The 20,098-nt window shown below is 38.7% G+C and overlaps 2 protein-coding genes across 2 annotated transcripts; both read left to right on the top strand.

Annotated features, from left to right (window-relative positions):
• Positions 1-1,252: 1,252 nt before the first annotated feature.
• On the top strand, positions 1,253-2,236 carry ccl36.1 (chemokine (C-C motif) ligand 36, duplicate 1). The gene is made up of 3 exons (XM_054601840.1): positions 1,253-1,417; positions 1,498-1,609; positions 1,913-2,236. The coding sequence occupies exons 1-3, from the start codon at positions 1,348-1,350 to the stop codon at positions 2,004-2,006; spliced, it is 276 nt and encodes a 91-aa protein (XP_054457815.1). The 5' UTR covers positions 1,253-1,347; the 3' UTR covers positions 2,007-2,236.
• Positions 2,237-6,097: 3,861 nt separating this feature from the next.
• Positions 6,098-19,630, top strand: senp3b (SUMO specific peptidase 3b). The gene is made up of 12 exons (XM_054600915.1): positions 6,098-6,484; positions 7,881-8,006; positions 9,129-9,878; positions 10,485-10,598; positions 10,717-10,828; positions 12,863-13,010; positions 13,856-13,903; positions 15,504-15,581; positions 16,940-17,077; positions 17,645-17,728; positions 17,949-17,999; positions 18,233-19,630. Exons 2-12 carry the CDS (start codon positions 7,919-7,921, stop codon positions 18,341-18,343), a joined length of 1,722 nt encoding a protein of 573 aa, XP_054456890.1. The 5' UTR covers positions 6,098-6,484; positions 7,881-7,918; the 3' UTR covers positions 18,344-19,630.
• The last annotated feature ends 468 nt before the right edge of the window (positions 19,631-20,098 follow it).

Genomic DNA, 20,098 nt, shown 5'->3' with positions numbered 1-20,098 from the left:
GGACATCTGTAGTATGGTGCTTTTGCCTCTGATAAACAGTTATGCAGTGTATATGTACATAGGGCTTTTATTTTGAAAAGTAAGATCGGAAGACGTGGATCTGGTCTGCATCTTTTTCAAGATTAAAAGGAGTAACAAAGTTTGCTGTCTTAGTTCAGACTAAGGAGCTTCCTTGTTGTTTAAGCCTACATCACATTTTGAATATGGCCGTTTTTCATAACATGGTCGGTTGTTGCCTTTACTTGTGGTGCGGAAGCTCAGAAAAATTATTTTTAAAAAAAATCACCTTATACTCTGCGTAATATGGCTTTCTTTGAAAAAGTTTTCATGACAAAAACTACAGTTGTAAAGAATATATTAATGTGCGAAATAATAGCATGAAAGAAACGCCCCCGTTGTTTAAAGGTAATCAATATTTAAAAAAAGATCAAAAAGTGCAGCTTTAAAAGTCTTGTTGCAGCATTGCATTCTGGTCTATTGAGGCATCTTTCTGAAAAGGTTGTTTCTGCATTTCATCGATTTTTTTCTATTGTGACTGTTTATTTTATGCCTTTGCTCTTTGATTATTAGCAATTTATGCTAAAGCTCGATGCTAAAGGAGCACTCCCCCAATTTTTCCAGTCAGTAGGATTATTTTGTTTTTCAGCAAGTGGCATTATGGGAAATACAGGATCCAGTGACAACTGTGCAAACTGTAAATTGACCCACAGAAATGACTCAGATCAACAGCTGTTGATAGATAGATAGATGATTTTAGCCTTGGGGGGCATTAGCAGAAGAGAGAAGTGTAGATGTTGAAATGAAAAATAAAATAATTGGAATACCTAAAGAACCTTTTATACATGATTCCATAAAAGTTGAGATTTAAATTGCTTATTTGTTAAATTGAGAAACTTGACTACATTTTGCTAGTAACTAGCATCTACTAGCATACTAAATGTCAGAAAAAGAAAGAAAGAAAGAAATTACCCAAGATGCTAAAAAAAACATCTCCAATACTTAATTCCAGTCTAAGGTATTTACTTTTATTTCAAAAATAATTTAAGAGTTGTTCGGGGCTGTTGGTTGTGTCGTAACTTTGAGCTACATCTCTGGGCTAACCACGAATGCATTTCCTGTAATCTACCTCAACCTTTTGAAAAACTGAGTGGAAAGTTTCCGTCTCAGGCAACATCAGTCGTCGTGAAACCACAGCTGCCCTCCCTCCTTCACACTAGTGACACATCAGTGAAAAAACATGATAAACGTGACAGCGCAACACCTTTTGTTTAGAAGCCCTTCACTGAAGATAAGGAGCAGCTGTGGTTTTAATCTCCATCATCACATCGAGAGGGACATCGAGTCACCATGAGGACCACTGACATTCTCCTGCTCTGCATCCTGGGATATGCGCTGCTCTCCTTTGTGAACTGCGCAAGTAAGATCACCTTAGACTGTTAAACATTCAGACATATTGTGTGTTACTGATAATGCATAACCTTTTTTTTTTTCCTTAAGATGGAATCGGCCCAGACGATTGCTGCTTCACACCTTACCCGAGAAGAATGAACAAAAGTCTCATAAAATCGTATTGCATGACTGATTACAGATGCTCCAAGTCTGGAGCCATGTAAGTTTACTACACCCTGCTATTTGTATAATACAGAGAACTTTGATCAGCACAATGAGTGTTATTTAGTGTGACTATTGCTTTTAAATGCATTTCAATTCATAAACATAAAAAAGCGCACATTTCACACATCATGCACACTATATACATTTCTCTCTAATTAGATATACAGTATATTGCATACAATTTTTTATTTTTTTAATATATATATCGTAGTTTTGGAACTAATTTCCTTTTTGTTCCGTTATTATTTTTATCAATTGTCGACTTTTATAATGTCATTGATTTATCTATTTATTTCAGTCTGGTTACAAAAAAGGGTCGTCGCATCTGTGTCGATCCGAATCTCTCCTGGGTCATTGGCATCATGAAACACATTGATGAAAGCACCTTTTGAACCAGCTGCCTGCTCGCCCTCCTTCAAAGTTACAGCGTCTTTTGTTGCTTCATCAAAACGCATATTTTTAATCAAAGTCTGTTGATTTGCCTCCTGATGGAGTCGTTTTGAGCTTGTGTCGGCGCATTGACCAACTTATCCTGTGTTTTTGTTACTTCTTTTGGATGCTTTGTAATACCCACAACATCACACTGTATCAACCTCATACAAATAAAGTGAATTGTGTAAAATCTTTGCCTTGGGTCTTCTCATTCCTTCTTTTTCTTCTCTTTATTGGTGCAAATATGAAACAGCAGTGAATTCGCATGTGGTATGATTTGATAACAACAGGGGAGAAATATGAATATAATAATAAATAATAATAAATATAATCGTAGTAATTATTATTAAGACTTACAATTGTATTATTATTAAATAATAAAAAAAATATTATTATTATTATTCAGAATTATTTAACACTATTGTTGATGTATTTTTTTAATATCTAGGTGGTGTTAATGAGGAAGGAATAAATATAATAAATAAATGAGTAATGGGGGTTGTTAATCAAAAAATCACCACCAAGAAGAATATTACGACAAAATCAATAATGAGTATATTAAACGTGAAATGATGCTAACATGATATAGCTATAAAAAGGCAGACAAGACTGTTAAATGTGTTTGAAGACTTGATTTAAATGCGGAGATGGTGCAGACCAAATAATATCTGGTCGACTGTTTCAAAGCCAAAAGATTATTGTGGTAGAATTAAAGTTCACCATCTAGTATCTTGTTGTGTAAAGTCTTATATGCAACAAATATGGTTTTAAAACGGAATTCAACATTTGCAAAGAAGCTACACCTGGGGTGGCGTGGGAAGAGGCAATGTCCCACTGTGCATCTGTATGTTAGCAAGAGCAATGAGGCGTTGTGGTTTAGCTGTACACAAACATGTGGTTTTTGAAGGAGTAGATGAGTAATTATTACTTGACTTCAAACCTATTACTTTTTGACATATCCTTACATTACATTACAGTCATTTGGCAGACGCTTTTATCCAAAGCGACTTACAATAAGTGTATTCAACATAGTTATTCAAGAGAACTACTAGTCACCAGAAGTCATAAGTGCATCTCCTTTCTTAAACAAGCATCTAAAAGCATAAACCAGAGCAAATTTATGTTAATAGGGGAAATTTGTCAGCAGTTGTTCACAACATAAGTAGCAAGATATGTCAAATATTCACTCTTTAAGCTCTGTTTTTGGTCTCTTCAAACTCCTGAAAAAAATAGGCCTATCTGGCTCATAGCTGCTTAATGCTCCACTAAGTTCACCAGCTAGTCTCTAACTGAGTCTGTCTGTTGTTTGCTGCTGAATAGGTGGTGTTGGGTGGGTTTTCTATTTGTGAGTCAGGCAACTAAAAACGAGCTGGAACTAAACAGATTCATGGTGTTTCACTAAAGAGCGTAGAGAGTTTTGATTTACGTAGAGATTTGAATGAGAAGATTGATACCACTTCTAGACAGAGCCATGCTAGCTAGCCTGTTTCCAGTCTTTGTACTAAGCTAAGCCAACCTGCTGCTTGCTCCAGCTACATTACCGAGATTGGTGTTATTTTTTTCAAATAACTCTATGTAAGAAAATGATTAAGCGTATGTTAATGGTAATGTCTTTAATAGGATCTTGGAATTACGGTAAATACAGGAGTTTGATACAGTAGGCTATGCTAACACTAACTTATATTGCTAACAATACTTTTTTGTTCCGTGTAACAACTGCCTACACTACAAAGCAACCCAAAAAAAGACAGTGGAGTCTCTTTTTGAGACATTATTATAAAATAACTGGACAAGTAAAAACAAAGACAAGCCTAACAGTAAGTAGTCCCCAGTAACCACACAAAAAAAGTGCAAAAACTGTAGACCTTTTGAATCAACTTATTTTGTATCTCTTTCGAGTAATCTTACAGTCAAACACACTTTGAAACGGAAGCTTTTTGGCAGAGCCCCAACCACTTTTTTCACAGTTTGCATTACAGCTTATGGTACAAGCTGAGAAATAAGCATAAATATTTTGTCTACTGTTGCCAAACAATGTGTTTTCAATCTTTTTATCGCTATTTAATTTGTTTTAAATGTAAAAAATTTGGGTTGTACATTAATGTTCATTAATATTTTACTCAAACTGGCATTCACATGTAATCATCTGCTTTAATATTTTATTTAGTATTTTACTCATTATTACTATTTCTGTTTTATCATTTTTTCCAAAATAGTGCATTTTAGCAAATAGCAAAACATCAAATTGCACACATTTTAGGTCTGCTGCTGGTGCAACATAACTAATTCTGTCTTTAGTTTGATGTAATTTTGATTATGCTGCCACCTTTTGGTACAGCAATTATCCACAACTCGTGAAAATTTGCTTCAGAACTCTCAAAATAAATTGATTACATCCCTCTCGACATTAGCTCTATACATTTTCAAAACCTAAATTTTTTTACATTGGAAATAGGAATGAATCAATCTAAGTCTTGCTTTCAAAATTGTAAAGAACACAACTCCTTGCTACTTAACTATACAATATATTTTATATACTATATGCAACAAGAGAAAGTCCAACAAATATAATTCATTTTAGATTTAAAAAAAAAAGTATAGTCCTCTGGAACTGTGTTGCAGAGGACCGCATAATGCTATTCATCAACTTAAGTTAAGTATTCAAAACCATCCAAACTAATTTCCAGATCTGTTGACCTTGACATCGACACCCTCCTGTGCAACTGGATACTGGACTTCCATACAACAGACCCCAGTCTGTGAGGTTAGACACCCACATCTTCTCAACCTTCACCCAGAACACAGACATCCCACAGGGCTGTGTGCTGGGTCCTCTTCTCCATTACCTCTTCACCTACTAATTCGCAAGTTTGCAGACGACAAAACGTTGGTAGACCTTAGCAAAAACAACGATGAGTTGGCCTGCCCAGGGAGGAGGTCCAGCCCAGCTCTCAACATCAAGAAGACTGCTTTGGCCTTTGCATCATTAAAGGGGGTTGTAGGAATGAGAAGAGGTGAGTCAACATATTTAAGTGCCTGTGACTAGCAGGGCAGGTCATTTGGACCTTTTCTTTAATGGCATATCTGAGATTCCTTGCCCACAAGGGTAAACCATTTGAGTACTTATCAGACCACGGCACCAAGGTTGAAACTGGGGGCCATGCAGACAACCTTGAGAGCTACCCATGAATCATTAACAATATTTAGCTTTTAGTTGAGTTCATTCTGAGGCCTGTGGTTTGGAAAAGAATTGCGAGACATTCAGAAATTTTAAATCATGACTACTATAAAGAGTATTGTCTCCTTTTGAGATGAACTCAATGTTGGCGCAATGGATGGTCAATAGGTTTAGCATTTTGGTAGCCATCAAAAGGTCACACTGGACAGCCATATTTGAATCCTCTGTTAAAAGACAAATCTGGGAGAGGTGTCCCTCTGATAAGGAAATATTACTATTGGTATCATTGTAAAATGTTTCCGAAGTTGTGACTAAAACCAATGTAATGAAGGGTTTCTTAAATAAAAGCCTTTTATGAGGTTATTTTATAAATTAAGGGACAAAACAAGTCAAAAAAAAATCTGTGCAGATTTTACATTAATCCAGATGGTTTTATAGAGATGATGAAATTGAAACAAATGTTTAATCCACTGGCATATAGAGGTATATCAATTATAATATAAGTTTAACAATGATATAGGCACCAATTATCTTAGTTCTTTAGGTTTGAAGGTAAAGGGAACAAGCCTGCCTATCTACCTAACAATGAATCTTTTGGAAGTGTTTTAGTTTAGTAGCACAGTTAATATTATGGTAAAACGTAAAACTTTCACGAACTCATCACCGAATTCCGAGAGGGCTACAATAGATCAGGGAAAGCAAAATAATTGAATGTTTAGTTTAATTAATCAGTTTGCAGAAAACAAGGAAGTACTCAACAAAATAAATCACCAAAATAACGCTAATTGCGTTTCACTCACTTTATTTAGCACAATAAGATATTTTTAGAAATTCGTTTTGCAATAGAATGAAATTAGGGGTCAAAAACGAAAGGCTATCCTAAAACATACCCTGTGTGACGCCATTGCTGCGCGACGGACTTGTTGGTAGTTCACATGAGAGCGAAAAATCTGCAGCGATCCGGCTCAGCTCATCAGACCATATACATAGAAATTGAATCTTCCAGCCGATTTCATGCACATCGTAAACTGCAATCCAACGTTTCCGTGAAGTGTTTGCGTTTTTCTCTGAACCGGAAGACCTCAAAGAAATCAAAGTTCGCAAGGAGGTGACATCTGGCTGCTCCACACCTGACTTCATTGAATGAGGTTCAACACCAATTAGCATTTGTTTTGGTTCGATACCCACAGAAAATCAAACACGCCCAACATTCAGTCGCACGCAGCTGGACACACATTCATATAAATCTGCAGGCTAACGGTAAGGATGCTATTACAACACCTAGCTATGCAAGGAGCACAGTCAGCCGGGCGTTTTATGATGTTATTGCTAACATGGTATCTGACGCCTAGCTAGCTAACGACAACATGGCTAACCAGCTAACATGTTAGCACGGACAGACAGCGGATTGTTGAAGAGCTCTTGTTATTTCAGATTGTTAGTAATAGGGGCGCAGGTGCTTTGGCTGTGCATAGTTGCTGATTAAACAAGGTTTGCAATTAATGCTGTTTTTATTTAGGATTTAAGGGGTGAAACAATGACGTGGGTGCTGCTAGCGCTCAACGCGCACAAGCTAGCCTTGGCAGGGACTATTTCCTGCACCGGAAATCATTTTTCTCACCATAGAGCCGCGTTTCTGCAAGAATCTCTCTTTTTAAAAGGACTCGGGCCGCATCCAATTATAAACCATTGTAAAATCCAGCTTCCCCTGTTGCTCTGTTATTCTATTACACAGGCTAGCTAGCAAGCTACATATTACATATCCGCTCACTGACCAGGTGCACATGGTAACAAGAGTCCCGGGTTAAAAGAACAGGTATTCTGCCTGTAACAGGACAGGGACATATGTTGTGGATTGAAAACTGGAGAATATAGTTACATTTGTAATATTAATGCCATAAAGGGCTTAAATCACCATTAAAGCTATCCCATGTTTTTGTGAATTAAAGCATTGAAATGCTTCTTTTGAAGTTCTCATTTCTGCATTTGGCAAAACAAGCAGTAATGACTTGTGATTATAAGGTATGAGTGGTGTTTGACGGGCTGTTTTTGTATACCAACTGGACGGTGTCAGTCACACTGTGCCACTTGACTCATCTACTCTTCTCTCATATGAGCATATGTTGACTCAATGCTAGTGGCCTACACAGTCTGTACACATTTTACATTTAAACGTTGGTTTTGCCTTGTTCAGACCAGTTGGCAGATGTTATCCACTGCTGGATTAAAAGGTCAAATATTAGGGTTCACATATTCCCCCTAAGGTTTGCAGCGGAAGCACTGTGGGACTGGTGTAACATTTGGAGTGATGAGGAAAAAACATCTCTTCTTTCCCCCCTCTTTCACCTGTACCATAAATGAATGCAGCTTGAATAATGGTTCCCAAGGCGGCTGATTTTTAACCTGGCCGTTATTTTATTAAATCATATCTATCTGGATTAGGATGTGGTGATATTTAAAAGTACAGAAATGTCGTGATGCACATTATGGGGGAGAAATATAAATCATATAAATAAATTGCCAATGTGACTAGTGTGGAGTGAGAGTGGTGCACTATGGAACAGCTGTGTTTTAAAGTGATGTTCTCTCTCACTCCAAGATAGCGAGCATGCTGCCATTATATAGGAACTAAAGTTTGGTGGTGTTGTTGTTGCAGGTGACGAGCTGGCGCAGGTTGTGGGTTGTCCGTGGAGAATGCGAGACAGTGGCGGTAGCCTGGCCCAGAACCGCTGGCAGGGAGACCTGGGTCTGACCGCTGTGGGGCAGGACGACACAGGAGGAGGTAGGCATTTCACTACTGGTGGTTGAGGTTTGATCAAATTTGATCAAATCCTAATCCAGTATCAAAACTGCTAATTGAACCTGAATAAGTGTTAAATCAATTGACAGCATAATAATCTGCTTTTATTATCGTTATTATTACTATTATTATTATTAATAATAATAATTTGCTTTACAAATACATATGCCAAACATTTTGTATTTAGAGTTATTTGCAGTTATGATTTGCTGCACTGTGATGTCTAATCCCCACAATCAAAAGTACCTGTGTTGAGGGACATGAACTCCAGTAGTATTTGGTTAAAGGAGCAGTGTGTAGGATTTCAGTGAGCTAGCAGAAAACAAAATAAAGAGAGATTTTGGTAAAGTTTTTTTTTTTTAAACTGGATTTTAGTCTTAACTTTTTCCGTCAGCTTGATAATGTCATCGTTAATTTTAAATGGCGTCAGTGGCTTTAATAGGAACTCCTCCCTATGTAGATATGAAGGGTTCATTCTAAGGTAACAAAAACACAAATGTATTCATTTCTAATGATTATACACCTATTAAGACATTAGAGGTGCAACGGATCATAAAACTCATGGTTTGGCTCGTATCACTGATATAAGTCACGGATCCAATTGGATCAGCACAGAAGAAAAAAGGGCGCAAATATAACTTTATAGATCGCCATACCAATTTCTGATCATCGATGATCCATAACGGACGCATCATAAGGTTACTGAAGGGAACCTGTACGTTAGCCTTTAGCGTTTAGCAGTGCTATCAGGGTCACTAACCATCCTCCTGTCAATTTCCACACGCGTTTGTTGTTCATAATGTAGCATTGTCAGGGATTGGGAGCTTGAATGCATTTTTGCCGATCTCCTAATTGCATATTTCTACTGAAAATTGGCAGTACATTTTTATTTCACAGACTGTGTAATTAATCCGCGTGTCAAACCTTGACTATGGTCCGTTGCACCACTAGAAAACATAATAATGAATATTATATTCCATTTCAGCTAATAGACTCCCCTGAATGCTACACATTTGACCTTTTTAAAATGAAGGCTTTTAGGTTATGATGGCACATGGTTGAACATGACCGACATAGTTGATCACTGCTCATGTTTGTGTTTAGGTGGGATTCCTGGAGACCACCTCATAGTCCCTGTGTCAGGCAACAGCGTACCCAGCCCCATGCACCTCAGACTGGGGCAGAAAGAGAAGGTGTGGACAGGAGAGTATGTGGAGGAGGAGGACGAGGAGGATGGGATGGGTAGGATCAAGGAAATGGGTGATGAGGATGAAGAAAACAATCCTGATGGCGAGGACGAGGTAGAGTTTGAAGGCAAGGGTTGGGATAACAATGAGGAGGATGAAGAAGATGATGATGAAGAAGAAGAAGAAGAGGAAGAAGATGAGGAGGACGAGGTGGAAGATGGAGACCAGGCGGAGCTGGAGTGGGAGATCCCAGACTTTCCCTCCCAGTCCACGCAGCACCCTCATTCACAACAACAACACCACCAACACCATGGACCACTACAGAAGGTGGACGAAGGCGGTGATGTCCCTGCGGAGGACGCCGTCTCCCAGGCCGAAGCGGGGGACTTGTTCAGGTCCCACTTCAGCAAGTACCGGGCTCTGCGGAGGCTCCGGCGCTGGCAACGTTTGCGCTCCCACGGAGGCCTTGGGTTTCGGCTCACCAAGCACTGGAAGAGCTGGCGCCAGCGGGCGCAGTGGGTCTGCTCCCAAGGGTACCGGTGCAGCCGCAGAGGGCAGAGGCTTAATCAGTACGGCAAGCAAAGGAGGATAAAAAGGTATCGGCAATCAGCTTACAGCGACGGAGACGAGGACAGCAACGATGAGAGGTTGAGAGAGTCCGAGAGAGGTACTGACATACACCACTTACTTCCAAAGAAGGCTAGTTAAACGGAATGTTTTTAAAATGGTTCACATATTTTTCTCTTTAATCAACAATTTGCATGATATAATTAGGTTTTCCCTCAATACATCTGTCCCATTAGCTTCTACTGAAGATATAAATATTTCAAACAGCGCACAAAGATTTTTTTAGGGTAGCTTGACAGTGCAGTTTTTGTCCGGTTACTCCAAATAGTAAAAATAGCTCATTTGTTAGGAATATTTAAAGCGGCAGATACATCCACATTTGGTGCTAAGTGTACCAAATTAAATCTTCTAAGTTTTGTGACGAGATAAACATGGAGCAGATTGGAGGCGTTAGAGGTTTATTCCTTTTTGTGGGATTTCTAAAATATTGCGCTTCAGTAATAATGTCAGCTGTGGGGACACTAGCAAATTTATGAGCCAATGCTTCCAACTCCCAACTTGTTAATTGAGATTTCACGCTATTAACAGAGTTACATTATACCATTATGCAACAATTTACCTTCACCAGATTGCTGAGAAGTGAAAAGTATTCTGTGTAGAGGAAAAAGAAATGTGTTCATGTAATTTGGTTCCTTTTTTCTGGCAGATAAGCTGATGAACGGCTGCTCTCCAGACAAGCAGGAGGACAGAGGGAGGCGGGACATTGAGGTCAAACCTGTGGAGCTGGCCCTTACTGAGGAACACATGAGCTGTGTGACAGGTACGGGTCACAGACTGGCTGTTAGTTCATGTTAGCTCTAGGTCTGATAAAACAGGATTTTAGGAATGCTTGCTGTGTGATGATCATGGTTTAATATCTTTGATTGTCTTCTGTCCAGGTATTCTTGAAGAGTCTCTACAGCAGTACGGCAGTTTGATCCCCATCCACGTGGACGACATCGTGGAGAAGCTTCAGGACATCTTCAGCGAGAGCTTCTCTCAGCCACACAGGTCAGACACAGTGTTATTTATCTGTTCTTTTCCTGATTATTTGACTTACAAATATATGAAACAGAGAAAAGCAGCATGCTCATAAATGTTTCACAATCCCTCCTTGTCCCTTATTGTTCCCTTGATTAAATTGGTAGTGGTCAAGTCCTTTTGGCACTAATATTGGCATTTCTCTTTAAAAAAACAAAAAAACAACATTGTTCAACCAGTGTTGTACATCTCATGATACACAGTATGTTACACTTTGTCTTTCAGATATCATTTCCATAGTGTAAGTAGCTTACAATATTAAAGTTTAGGGTTGAAGTCTCAAGTGTGTTCAAAGTCTATTATTTAGCTTTCACTTCAAACATTTTTTGTTTATTATAAGAATGAATATATAAAATGGAAATAAGATTGTAATATAAAGATGCAACTATAAGTTAATCTTCTCTCAGTATTTTGCAAAGCCCAAGTTCACCCTGTAAGGCTCAGGTCACTATTGCGGATAAAGAAAAAAGACAGTAATAGTAGTAGGGATATAAGTTTTGGTTAATTTTGCTTTTGATAGCCTGGCACCCATTAACCAGTAACTAACTGGTTAATTGGTAAACTGGTAAAAGACAAAAAACTCAAAATGATTGAAATATAAGTGGCACTTTCCCTTTAAGTGCAGGAGAGCCGACCATGTGTTGCATGACGGATACGGCGTGGCGAGATAAACGACCGTTTTCAGTATCCACATTTGCATAATCACCACTAAACCTCAACTTTGTGCAAATGTAGTCCATCCCTTTAAAAGCAGCAGGCTTCAAACAGTCAAAGATCAAACAGTAAAACTAGGCAGTGCTGATCAAATAATATATATTAGTGCACCATTTAGAAGTAAAATGAGAAAGTGTGTGACCCGGTCTCCATGTTTAAACCAGTCCAGCCAAAGAACAAGCACAGACCGGAGGAAACCGGACCACTACGGCTTCCTTCAAGTCTTACCGTTTGTTGGCCTGATGTGCTATCTCTCTACCGTTAATGTTATTCAAAAGATTGTCAATGTCAGTGCTGAAAAATGTAGCTGATTTTGACAATGTGGATGAGGCCTGACCCTCTCGCAAGATTTCAGAACAAGTCTCCTCCTTGAGCAAGACTGTAGGTTTCTCTCCATAATGGTGTCAGACACTTTTAATAACAATCTGAGCCTTTCAATGATGAAAACAAGCACTTTTTCATTTGTGGACAAACATTGACGGTGAGGAGTGGAGCGCTTACATTACAGCCTGTTTAGCTGCTGACGTCTGCAGTGTTCTCCCTCAATACTGGACCAGTTTCAGAAACTGTTGTCCCAATTAGCCCCTTAGACACACAATCATGGGAAAATAGGGTCCAGGTAAAAGTAGATACATAATTACCGTATTTGAATTGAACAGAGAATCTTCAAATTTCATATGAATCCTTAAAAAAAATATCCATATAGCACATCCGAGACTGCAACGATCTTTCCATGTTCAAATCAGAAATCAAAACTCACCTTTTCAGAACTGCTTTTAATGCGTGACGAATGCTGTGTGTTCTACGTTTTTAGTGTGTAGCTTTTAATGATGATTTTAATGTTTGTAAAATGTCTTTGAGAACTTTGAAAAGCGCTCTATAAATATAATGTATTATTATTATTATTATTATTATTATTATTATTATTATTATGTGTTATTATCTCTAGTGGTGCAAAACATTAGAGAAAGCCACAATCATCACACATCAGTGTCCCCAACTTTCCATTAAAGCTGACTACATACAGTATGATTATCCAGACAAATATTTGACATAAAGCATGTGAGCAGAAAATAATCAAATGAGAGTTACAACCCAACACCTGGTCAGACTGCAGGTTTATATCCAGCAGAATTCTACATTCTACCTTTTATAGTGTATGACATTAATTAGTTAACCTGGGGTTTAGCAAAACCAGTGCAAGGTATTTTATTCCCTCTGAAGTGACACAATGAAGGTAAAAGAGTTCAGTAAGTACCGTACTAATGTGTGTGTGCTGTCGTCCTCTAGGAAAGCAGTGGTCCAACACCTAATACAATCCTTCCAGCGTTCGTCGGGATCAGCCCTGGCCAAAACGTTCCGAGTCAACTACAAACGCCACGTCCTGACCATGGACGACCTGGGCACTCTGTATGGACAGAACTGGCTCAACGACCAGGTGGAGCAGCACACACTCACAACACCATGCCGCATTGTTAGATAATACGAAGGATCATTAACAGGACTGTTCACAATGTGTAGGGCTGACAAATCAATTAGTTGATTTAATAATCACATCTGTAAAACTGATTTTCTCCAAAGAGTCACACAAAGGCAACACTTTATCTTGTGTTTACCTCAGATGTGCTCATGAGTTTCTTAGAAATTAGTAAAAAAAAAAATATATGCTTTTCCATGCACCTCTGAATTTATGTAACTAGGCACATGCTGCGCTCGTGATCGGAGCTCTTAGACATGTCCCAAATAGTTCACTGATAAAAGCACTGCCTGAGGATTTTACAAAGACCGACAATTTGTTTCTAAATGCTTTAGAAACAGGGGGTCTTTAAATCTAAATTTGGATACATATATTGTTCCTGCCATATCAAATTGTTCTGCTCCGCTTTCTTGGAACACTTTTCTGCAACCAACACTACCCCTTTATTAGAGGGTTTGTTCCTGATTGGACTTAGTTTTAATAATAACAATACCAACAGAATTCCTGTATTCTGAGAAAACTGTCCTCTGCCCAGATAATGAAGTGGTTCAGCCCAGTGAGATAGGGCAGCTACTCTTCCTCGGGCTAAAATGAATACAATTGTCAAACCTTTAGCCAAAAACTCTAGTGTTTACAGATACAGGAAGTAATCTCAAATAGGGTAGATTGTTCTTTTATACCAAGAAAAGGTGAAATGGGTTATATAGCACCTTTTTGTAGTGGAGAATCAGAGAAGTTACGGTGTCACTTTTTAAGATGTTTCTTTAAATCTGGCAACCCCCTTTTGTTGTTTGTGTTTTATTCAGATTATGAACATGTATGGTGACCTGGTCATGGACTCCGTCCCCGAGAAGGTAAGGAAATAAAATAACAATATCAAGGGCTCATTGAAGAGGCTTTCCACAGATTCACGTTACAGTCATATCATCATGTAGAGTACTACTTCTCTAAAAAACAGTAGTATAACGACTTCTGTAAGAGCAATAAATATCCCTTCAGACATCAAATTGTTGAGAAGAAGCCTATGTTACAAACTACTCTAAACTGGGGTTGTGGGCATTCAAAGATGTGGGCATTCAAAGATGTGGACATTCAAAGATGTGGGCATTTAACACACAGGGGTGGGAGGGATGGAGGCGTAAACACCCAAGAACATCTTGGTCGACCAAAATCCTTCTTGCTCCTCGACCAATCGATTGGTTGATGAGGAAACAGATCTGCACGTTATCTCTAGATGAACTAAATTGGCCACAGAGCACTGGGTGCCTGAATGAATTATAGATCAACATGAAAAGCTATTTTCAGCATATCAAATTAATAAGAACCTAGTTATTTTATTCTTGAACGATAACAGCAGACTCAAAGCCGACCAGCATGCGTGTTTTCCAAAAATGGAACTAGTTGTCCCAACTGTCGCAAGGGGATGTGCCTGCATTAACATTATACTCAAAATGATTTGGTTATTTATTAGACCAAACTTATGAAATGATTTAATATGTTCACTAGCCAATGTTGGTTGTTGATCAGTGAATATAAATTAAAACTGGTGTCTGCTCCCAAACCGACAACTTCACTGTTCTGGGTTCACTTAGTGTGGAGCTGAGTAAATGTTCAGTAAGTTAGGCCTTCCAGTCTCCATCAGGTTGGGCGAGTTAAAGGTTTCCTATAGTCTATAAAACAAAATGATTATTAAAACGTAATAATCATTAGTTGAGTAAAATATAGTGAATATTTTTATTTATGATCAATGTCATTTCTAACACAATAAGGCCTATCACTCCAAAATAAAATGCATCAGGTCTGCATGTGTCCATCCCGAGGGGCTTACGGCTTATTAAAGTAACACCTGAGACTGTCCCATCACAGATTTTTTTGTGATGAACTTAATAATCAACAATAATCATTAACACTATAGGTTAAGATTGTTAGCCTACTAGTGGCCTGGCTCCAGGGACACTCAGCCCAGACTGAAATATCAATAACTGCTGGACAGGTTGAGACACTCGTGGTCCCCAGAGGATGACGTCTACCTGTCCTCTAGCGCCATCTGTCCTTTGCTTTGCAGAGCGGACGGTTAGGAATGAAAATGTCGGTCCTTAGACGTTACATATGAATGTATCACATGTGATTGACAGCTGGAATGAAACAGAAGGTTGAATGAGAACGATGTTTCAATAACAACCAATTTTGTGTTTTGTTGCATTTACATGAATATTCTTAAAATAAATCATTTTTAAACCCAATGAAGTGAGTGGGTGAAACAGGAGTGAGACACCATATGGACATCTGGGCTAATCACTGAAACATGTGCTCCTGCTTGTGTCAGAAAGGAGGCTACGAGCAACTCATTAAGTAGATCATCAAGAAGCAACAGAAGCCATGAAGATTGCTTTATGGAGCTGTGCTGAAACCCAAGTAGCACCTATTCTTACATTTCTCTGTTCTCTCCCTCAGGTTCACTTTTTCAACAGCTTCTTTTACGATAAGCTGAGGACAAAAGGCTATGATGGAGTCAAACGGTGGACAAAAAATGTAAGTGTTGTAGGGGAGGATTTTCTCCACGTTACGGTAAAATCACAAAGTCGGGCCTCATCGCTGTTTACTTGGACCCCCCTCTTTGTGGAGCAGTTCTATTTGTCTGTTATCAGTCGATAGTCTCTTTACATTTGAGATAAGATAAGATAATCCTTTATTAGTCCCGCAGCGGGGAAATTTGCAGGCTTACAGCAGCATAGAGTAAAGTGCACACAAGAGACATAGTAAAAGAAAGACAAGATAAAAATAAAAATGAAATAAAAAAACAAGTATTATAAATAAGCAATAAAAAACAGTAGAAAATCAACAATAACTGAAATATGGTTACACAACCAAACAGAAGGATAATCATCAGTCGTTCATATTAGTGTTCAAGGGGACACTCTTAGTCAAGCTAGGAGTGTCCCCGAATTTGAATTTACAAATCCCATTGGTCAAGTCTTACAGATAGTCAATTGATCATCAAATCAAGTCTGTTTTTCTCACTGATCCCCTCTACCTAAGCTTTATATAATGAAAAATAGTAAAAACAACATTACTGAAGATACCTTTTGCTTAGGTGTTGTTTCAGAATAATGGAAGGTGCCGATTGTTGTGCGTTTGTCATTTTGGCATCCCCCATCTTTTCTTTTTATTAATTTTTTTTACCAGAAGCAAGAGGGTGGAGCTAATGATATATCCTCATTGGCTTTTTGAAAATTTCTGATGTTGTGGAAAAAGCCAGCCTTTGATACGCACAAATACCTCCGCTGATGACCTCAGATAATTAGGCACTCCTTCACACACATTTGCGAACACACTGCTCAAAGAATGTGTCCCCATGCTGCCCGGATCACCTCAGAATGTGGTCTGAGTGATCTGATCTCAATGCACACCTGAGATGACCAAACCTCCTCAACGGGCTTCTTTCAGTGAGAGGAAGCAGAGCTTCTACTTCCTGAGAATGTGTTTTGGCCACTTTAGTTGTGATTGTCCACCCGTGATGTCATCAGTGCTGTGTCAAAAAACACCTTCATAAGTCCAGTGTCACAGCTTTAGTTGTCAGCCACGTGCTAACAAGTAACAAGACTCTGTGGCTGAAGGTGGTGGACCTCCCTAACTAAAACATTCCAAAGTGTGGATACATTTTATTAAAACAAACAAAGTGACAAAGTCCCCTGCTTAAATAGTTGTATATCGTCCATCATGTAAAAGTAAGAACATTTGATAACTTGAGAAGGACCATTGTTCCTCCTCAGCCTAGTGTCGGTGTTGCATCGTATTCTGGAGCCCTAGAATGAATTCATCTTAAGGCGCTGAAGCTCTACTTACATCCTTTATCTCTCCCTTCTCTCTGCAAACTCTTCCTCTCTCAGGTGGACATCTTTCAGAAGGATCTGTTGTTGATCCCCATCCACCTGGAGGTCCACTGGTCGCTGGTCAGTGTTGACATTCCGCGTCGAGCCATCACTTACTTCGACTCTCAGCGGACTCTCAACAGACGTTGTCCGAAGGTAGGACCGGACAGCAGCTCCTAACCTTACACTAGAGGATTATTCAACGGATTTTAACATTTCAGATATGGGGTTACATCATCATAATAATAATAATAATAATAATAATAAGGAAAATAATTGAAAAGATCAATAAGACATGGAATCCATTAAAACGCCTTAAAGTAAAAAAATAAAATAAAAAAAAAAAAAAAAAAAAAAGCAGTCCACCTGAAGCCCTGGGACCCTGACTGCTCTAATCAATGTTTCTGGTGGGAAGACAATTGTTATTGATATGGCAGGAGTAATCAAATAAGCTCACTACATAATGTTTCCAATGCTATAATCTAATATATTATGTTTTTTAATATAAATGTTTTGTTAAATGTCATTATTTATAAATCCTTTTACGTCCTCGTATTTTGATGTTGTGATAGTGTATTTGTTTTTTTAGCAACAATTCAAGAGTTTCTTTTTGTGTCACTGTTTTAAATATCTATGTATAACAATATATGACATGTAGAAACCGCTATGACTAGTGTTGCTTTAGCTCAGTAGTTTTAATAGAATCACTTGTTGTTGTTTCAGCACATTTTTAAGTATCTGCAAGCGGAGGCCATCAAAAAAGACCAACAAGACTTTTTGACGGGATGGAAAGGCTTTTTCAAAATGGTGAGAGTTTTTTGATTTTGTTTTTCCGACTTTGACGGATTCAGGTGACTAATTTCCCAAGAGTGGGTTGTTGTTGTTGTTGTTGTTGTTGTTGTTGTTGTTGTTGTTGTTGTTGTTGTTGTTGTTGTTGTTGTTGCTGCTGTAACGTCACTATGGCTCTGTTTTGCATTTGAACAATTGTGATGCATATTGCTGATGTATTGTGGTTTTCTTGTTGCAGAATGTGGGTCGTCAGAACAACGACAGTGACTGTGGTGCTTTTGTGCTACAGGTGAGTTTGTCCTGTCTGACAAAATGATGACATTACAGAGAAACAAATGTTCACAGGTATCTGCACATGGACTCAGACAGTTCTGAAACCAATCTGAGCCGGTCGGTAACAAAAACAAGCATTTTTCCCAGTGCTCTGTGTTTATGTTGTTAATACAAAAGCGTAGCATTGTAGTAACACACACATACTGACTTGAATAGTCGTGACATTTTTTTTTCTTCTCCGTCCTGCAGTACTGCAAGTGTCTGGCTCTAGGGCAGCCCTTCATCTTCGGCCAACAGGACATGCCGCGGCTGAGGAGGCAAATGTACAAAGAACTCTGTCACTGCAAGCTCACCCTGTGACCCCCCCCCCCCGCCATTTCCACCTGCTCCCACCCAGAACCCTAACAAGATGGAGGGACAATGATATGACAAGAAGGAGGGCAAGGGGAGCAAAAGATTGACTGGGGGGAAAAAAAAGAGAGAGAGAAACTTTTCATTGAAAAAACATTTTTTCTTCTCTGCCAACATCCAGAGAAACGACTTCTTCTATTGTAGGTGATGTCATTGTTTGACTTTTTTGTTCTCTCTCTTCGCTTTCCTCTCTCCACCCTTTTTGAAAACTCTTGATTTAATTTCCATGTCACGGTTATTCCTTTGTGGTTGACAGAGGCCAAGACTAGCTTCCGTTTTGGGAACGTGCTTATCATCCATCCTATCTTAGTCCACCTTGAGCATGAAGACGTCTGAAGGATACGGTCCAGATGAAGAGTTTGGACCACAGTCGGTTCAACCTGACTCCTGTTTTCACGGCTGAATGATTTGAACCAGTCTGCGTAAGCTTGTGGTTAAATAGTACCAGCGGATGTACACGCCTTCCATCCAATCCAGTGTGTTGTGTTCCAAGTGTGAAAGTCTCAGCAAAAAAAAAACATGAAATACACTTCCCCATGCTACAGCCGATGTCATGTCCACAACTCTATCTAGTCAGCACATGTTTGCTACTGTAGTGACATTTCCAATGTATCATATTTGTTTAACAATTTACAACAAGATGTTTGGATGAATTTAAAGTGACAGTGGAACTTAACGTGCTGCCATTTTGACATCAGAAAACACAAACCATGGAACACAGCACATATTGGCCCCTGCACAGGAAACCTCCTCTGCCTCCATCACTCGTCCCCAAATAACACGCCTTCATGTGGGAGACTGGATCAGCATCTGCCCAAACAAGCCGGAATGACACATTGGCCCGAAGAAAGGGGTGTCTTTACATTGCATTTATCTTTTTTTTCCTGTTTTATCTCGTTGGTAAACGTGTTGATATGCTTATTGCTTTAAACAAAAGATGTTAAAAGGAGGACTACTAATTTGCGTTATTTTTGGAGAAAGTACAAAAGAGATCCTCTGGTTGGTATTTCTTTGGAAGTTTGAGAGCCATTTTGGAGAGGACCACGTCAGAGTTAGATCACAGCGGAGTTACAGCACCCTCCTCTTCTTTTTATAACAAAAGACAAATTTGTTGATAGCTGTGTGTTTGTTTATTTCTTTTCTTTTCCAAACAGGATGTTAATGCAAAAGAGTTGACAGTTTTATATATCTTCTACAATGCATTATGGTTGCTGAAAATAAAAAATATGCGGCAAACAAGGGATTGTGCGTTTCATTAATGCAACTGGAGAGGCGCATCAGCAGGGTACGCTGACAGGATTAACATGTCATCCAGTGGTGGGATGGAACAAAGTTTTACTCAAGAACTGTACTTAAGTACACACTTAGACTTAAGAATTACCATTTCAGGCCACTTAATACTTCAATTATATTGTACTTTTGACTCAAAACATTTATCTGACAGATATAAGTTCCCTTGTAAGTGAAGATTTTTTATAAAAAAAACATGATGCATTGTTACCGATTAAACAACCCAACAATGTATGTATTATAATTAGCTCCACCTCAAAAACTTGCAACAAGAAAATGCTACAGTAAACAATAATGCATTTAAAATATAGATTGTTTTGCTTAAAGGGGAACTATGCCTGCATTAAAATCCAGACATATATATATATATATATATGACCTCTGTATTCTTTGAAATCCTGGATCCGTCCGTGA

Source organism: Anoplopoma fimbria, chromosome 7 (assembly GCF_027596085.1).
Source record: "Anoplopoma fimbria isolate UVic2021 breed Golden Eagle Sablefish chromosome 7, Afim_UVic_2022, whole genome shotgun sequence".
Taxonomy (NCBI): domain Eukaryota; kingdom Metazoa; phylum Chordata; class Actinopteri; order Perciformes; family Anoplopomatidae; genus Anoplopoma; species Anoplopoma fimbria.
The sequence above is the reverse complement of the archived record's forward strand: the minus strand, read 5'-3'. Positions and strand labels throughout refer to the sequence as shown.

Bases quoted from the DNA above. Each gene is read 5' to 3' on its own strand.
- senp3b (XM_054600915.1), top strand. From the start codon at position 7,919: ATGCGAGACAGTGGCGGTAGCCTGGCCCAGAACCGCTGGCAGGGAGAC. The intron at 15,582-16,939 runs GTAAGTGTTGTA...TTCCTCTCTCAG, and splicing joins TCAAACGGTGGACAAAAAAT to GTGGACATCTTTCAGAAGGA. The intron at 17,729-17,948 runs GTGAGAGTTTTT...TTCTTGTTGCAG, and splicing joins GGAAAGGCTTTTTCAAAATG to AATGTGGGTCGTCAGAACAA.
- ccl36.1 (XM_054601840.1), top strand. From the start codon at position 1,348: ATGAGGACCACTGACATTCTCCTGCTCTGCATCCTGGGATATGCGCTG. The intron at 1,418-1,497 runs GTAAGATCACCT...TTTTTCCTTAAG, and splicing joins CTCCTTTGTGAACTGCGCAA to ATGGAATCGGCCCAGACGAT. The intron at 1,610-1,912 runs GTAAGTTTACTA...TATTTATTTCAG, and splicing joins TGCTCCAAGTCTGGAGCCAT to TCTGGTTACAAAAAAGGGTC.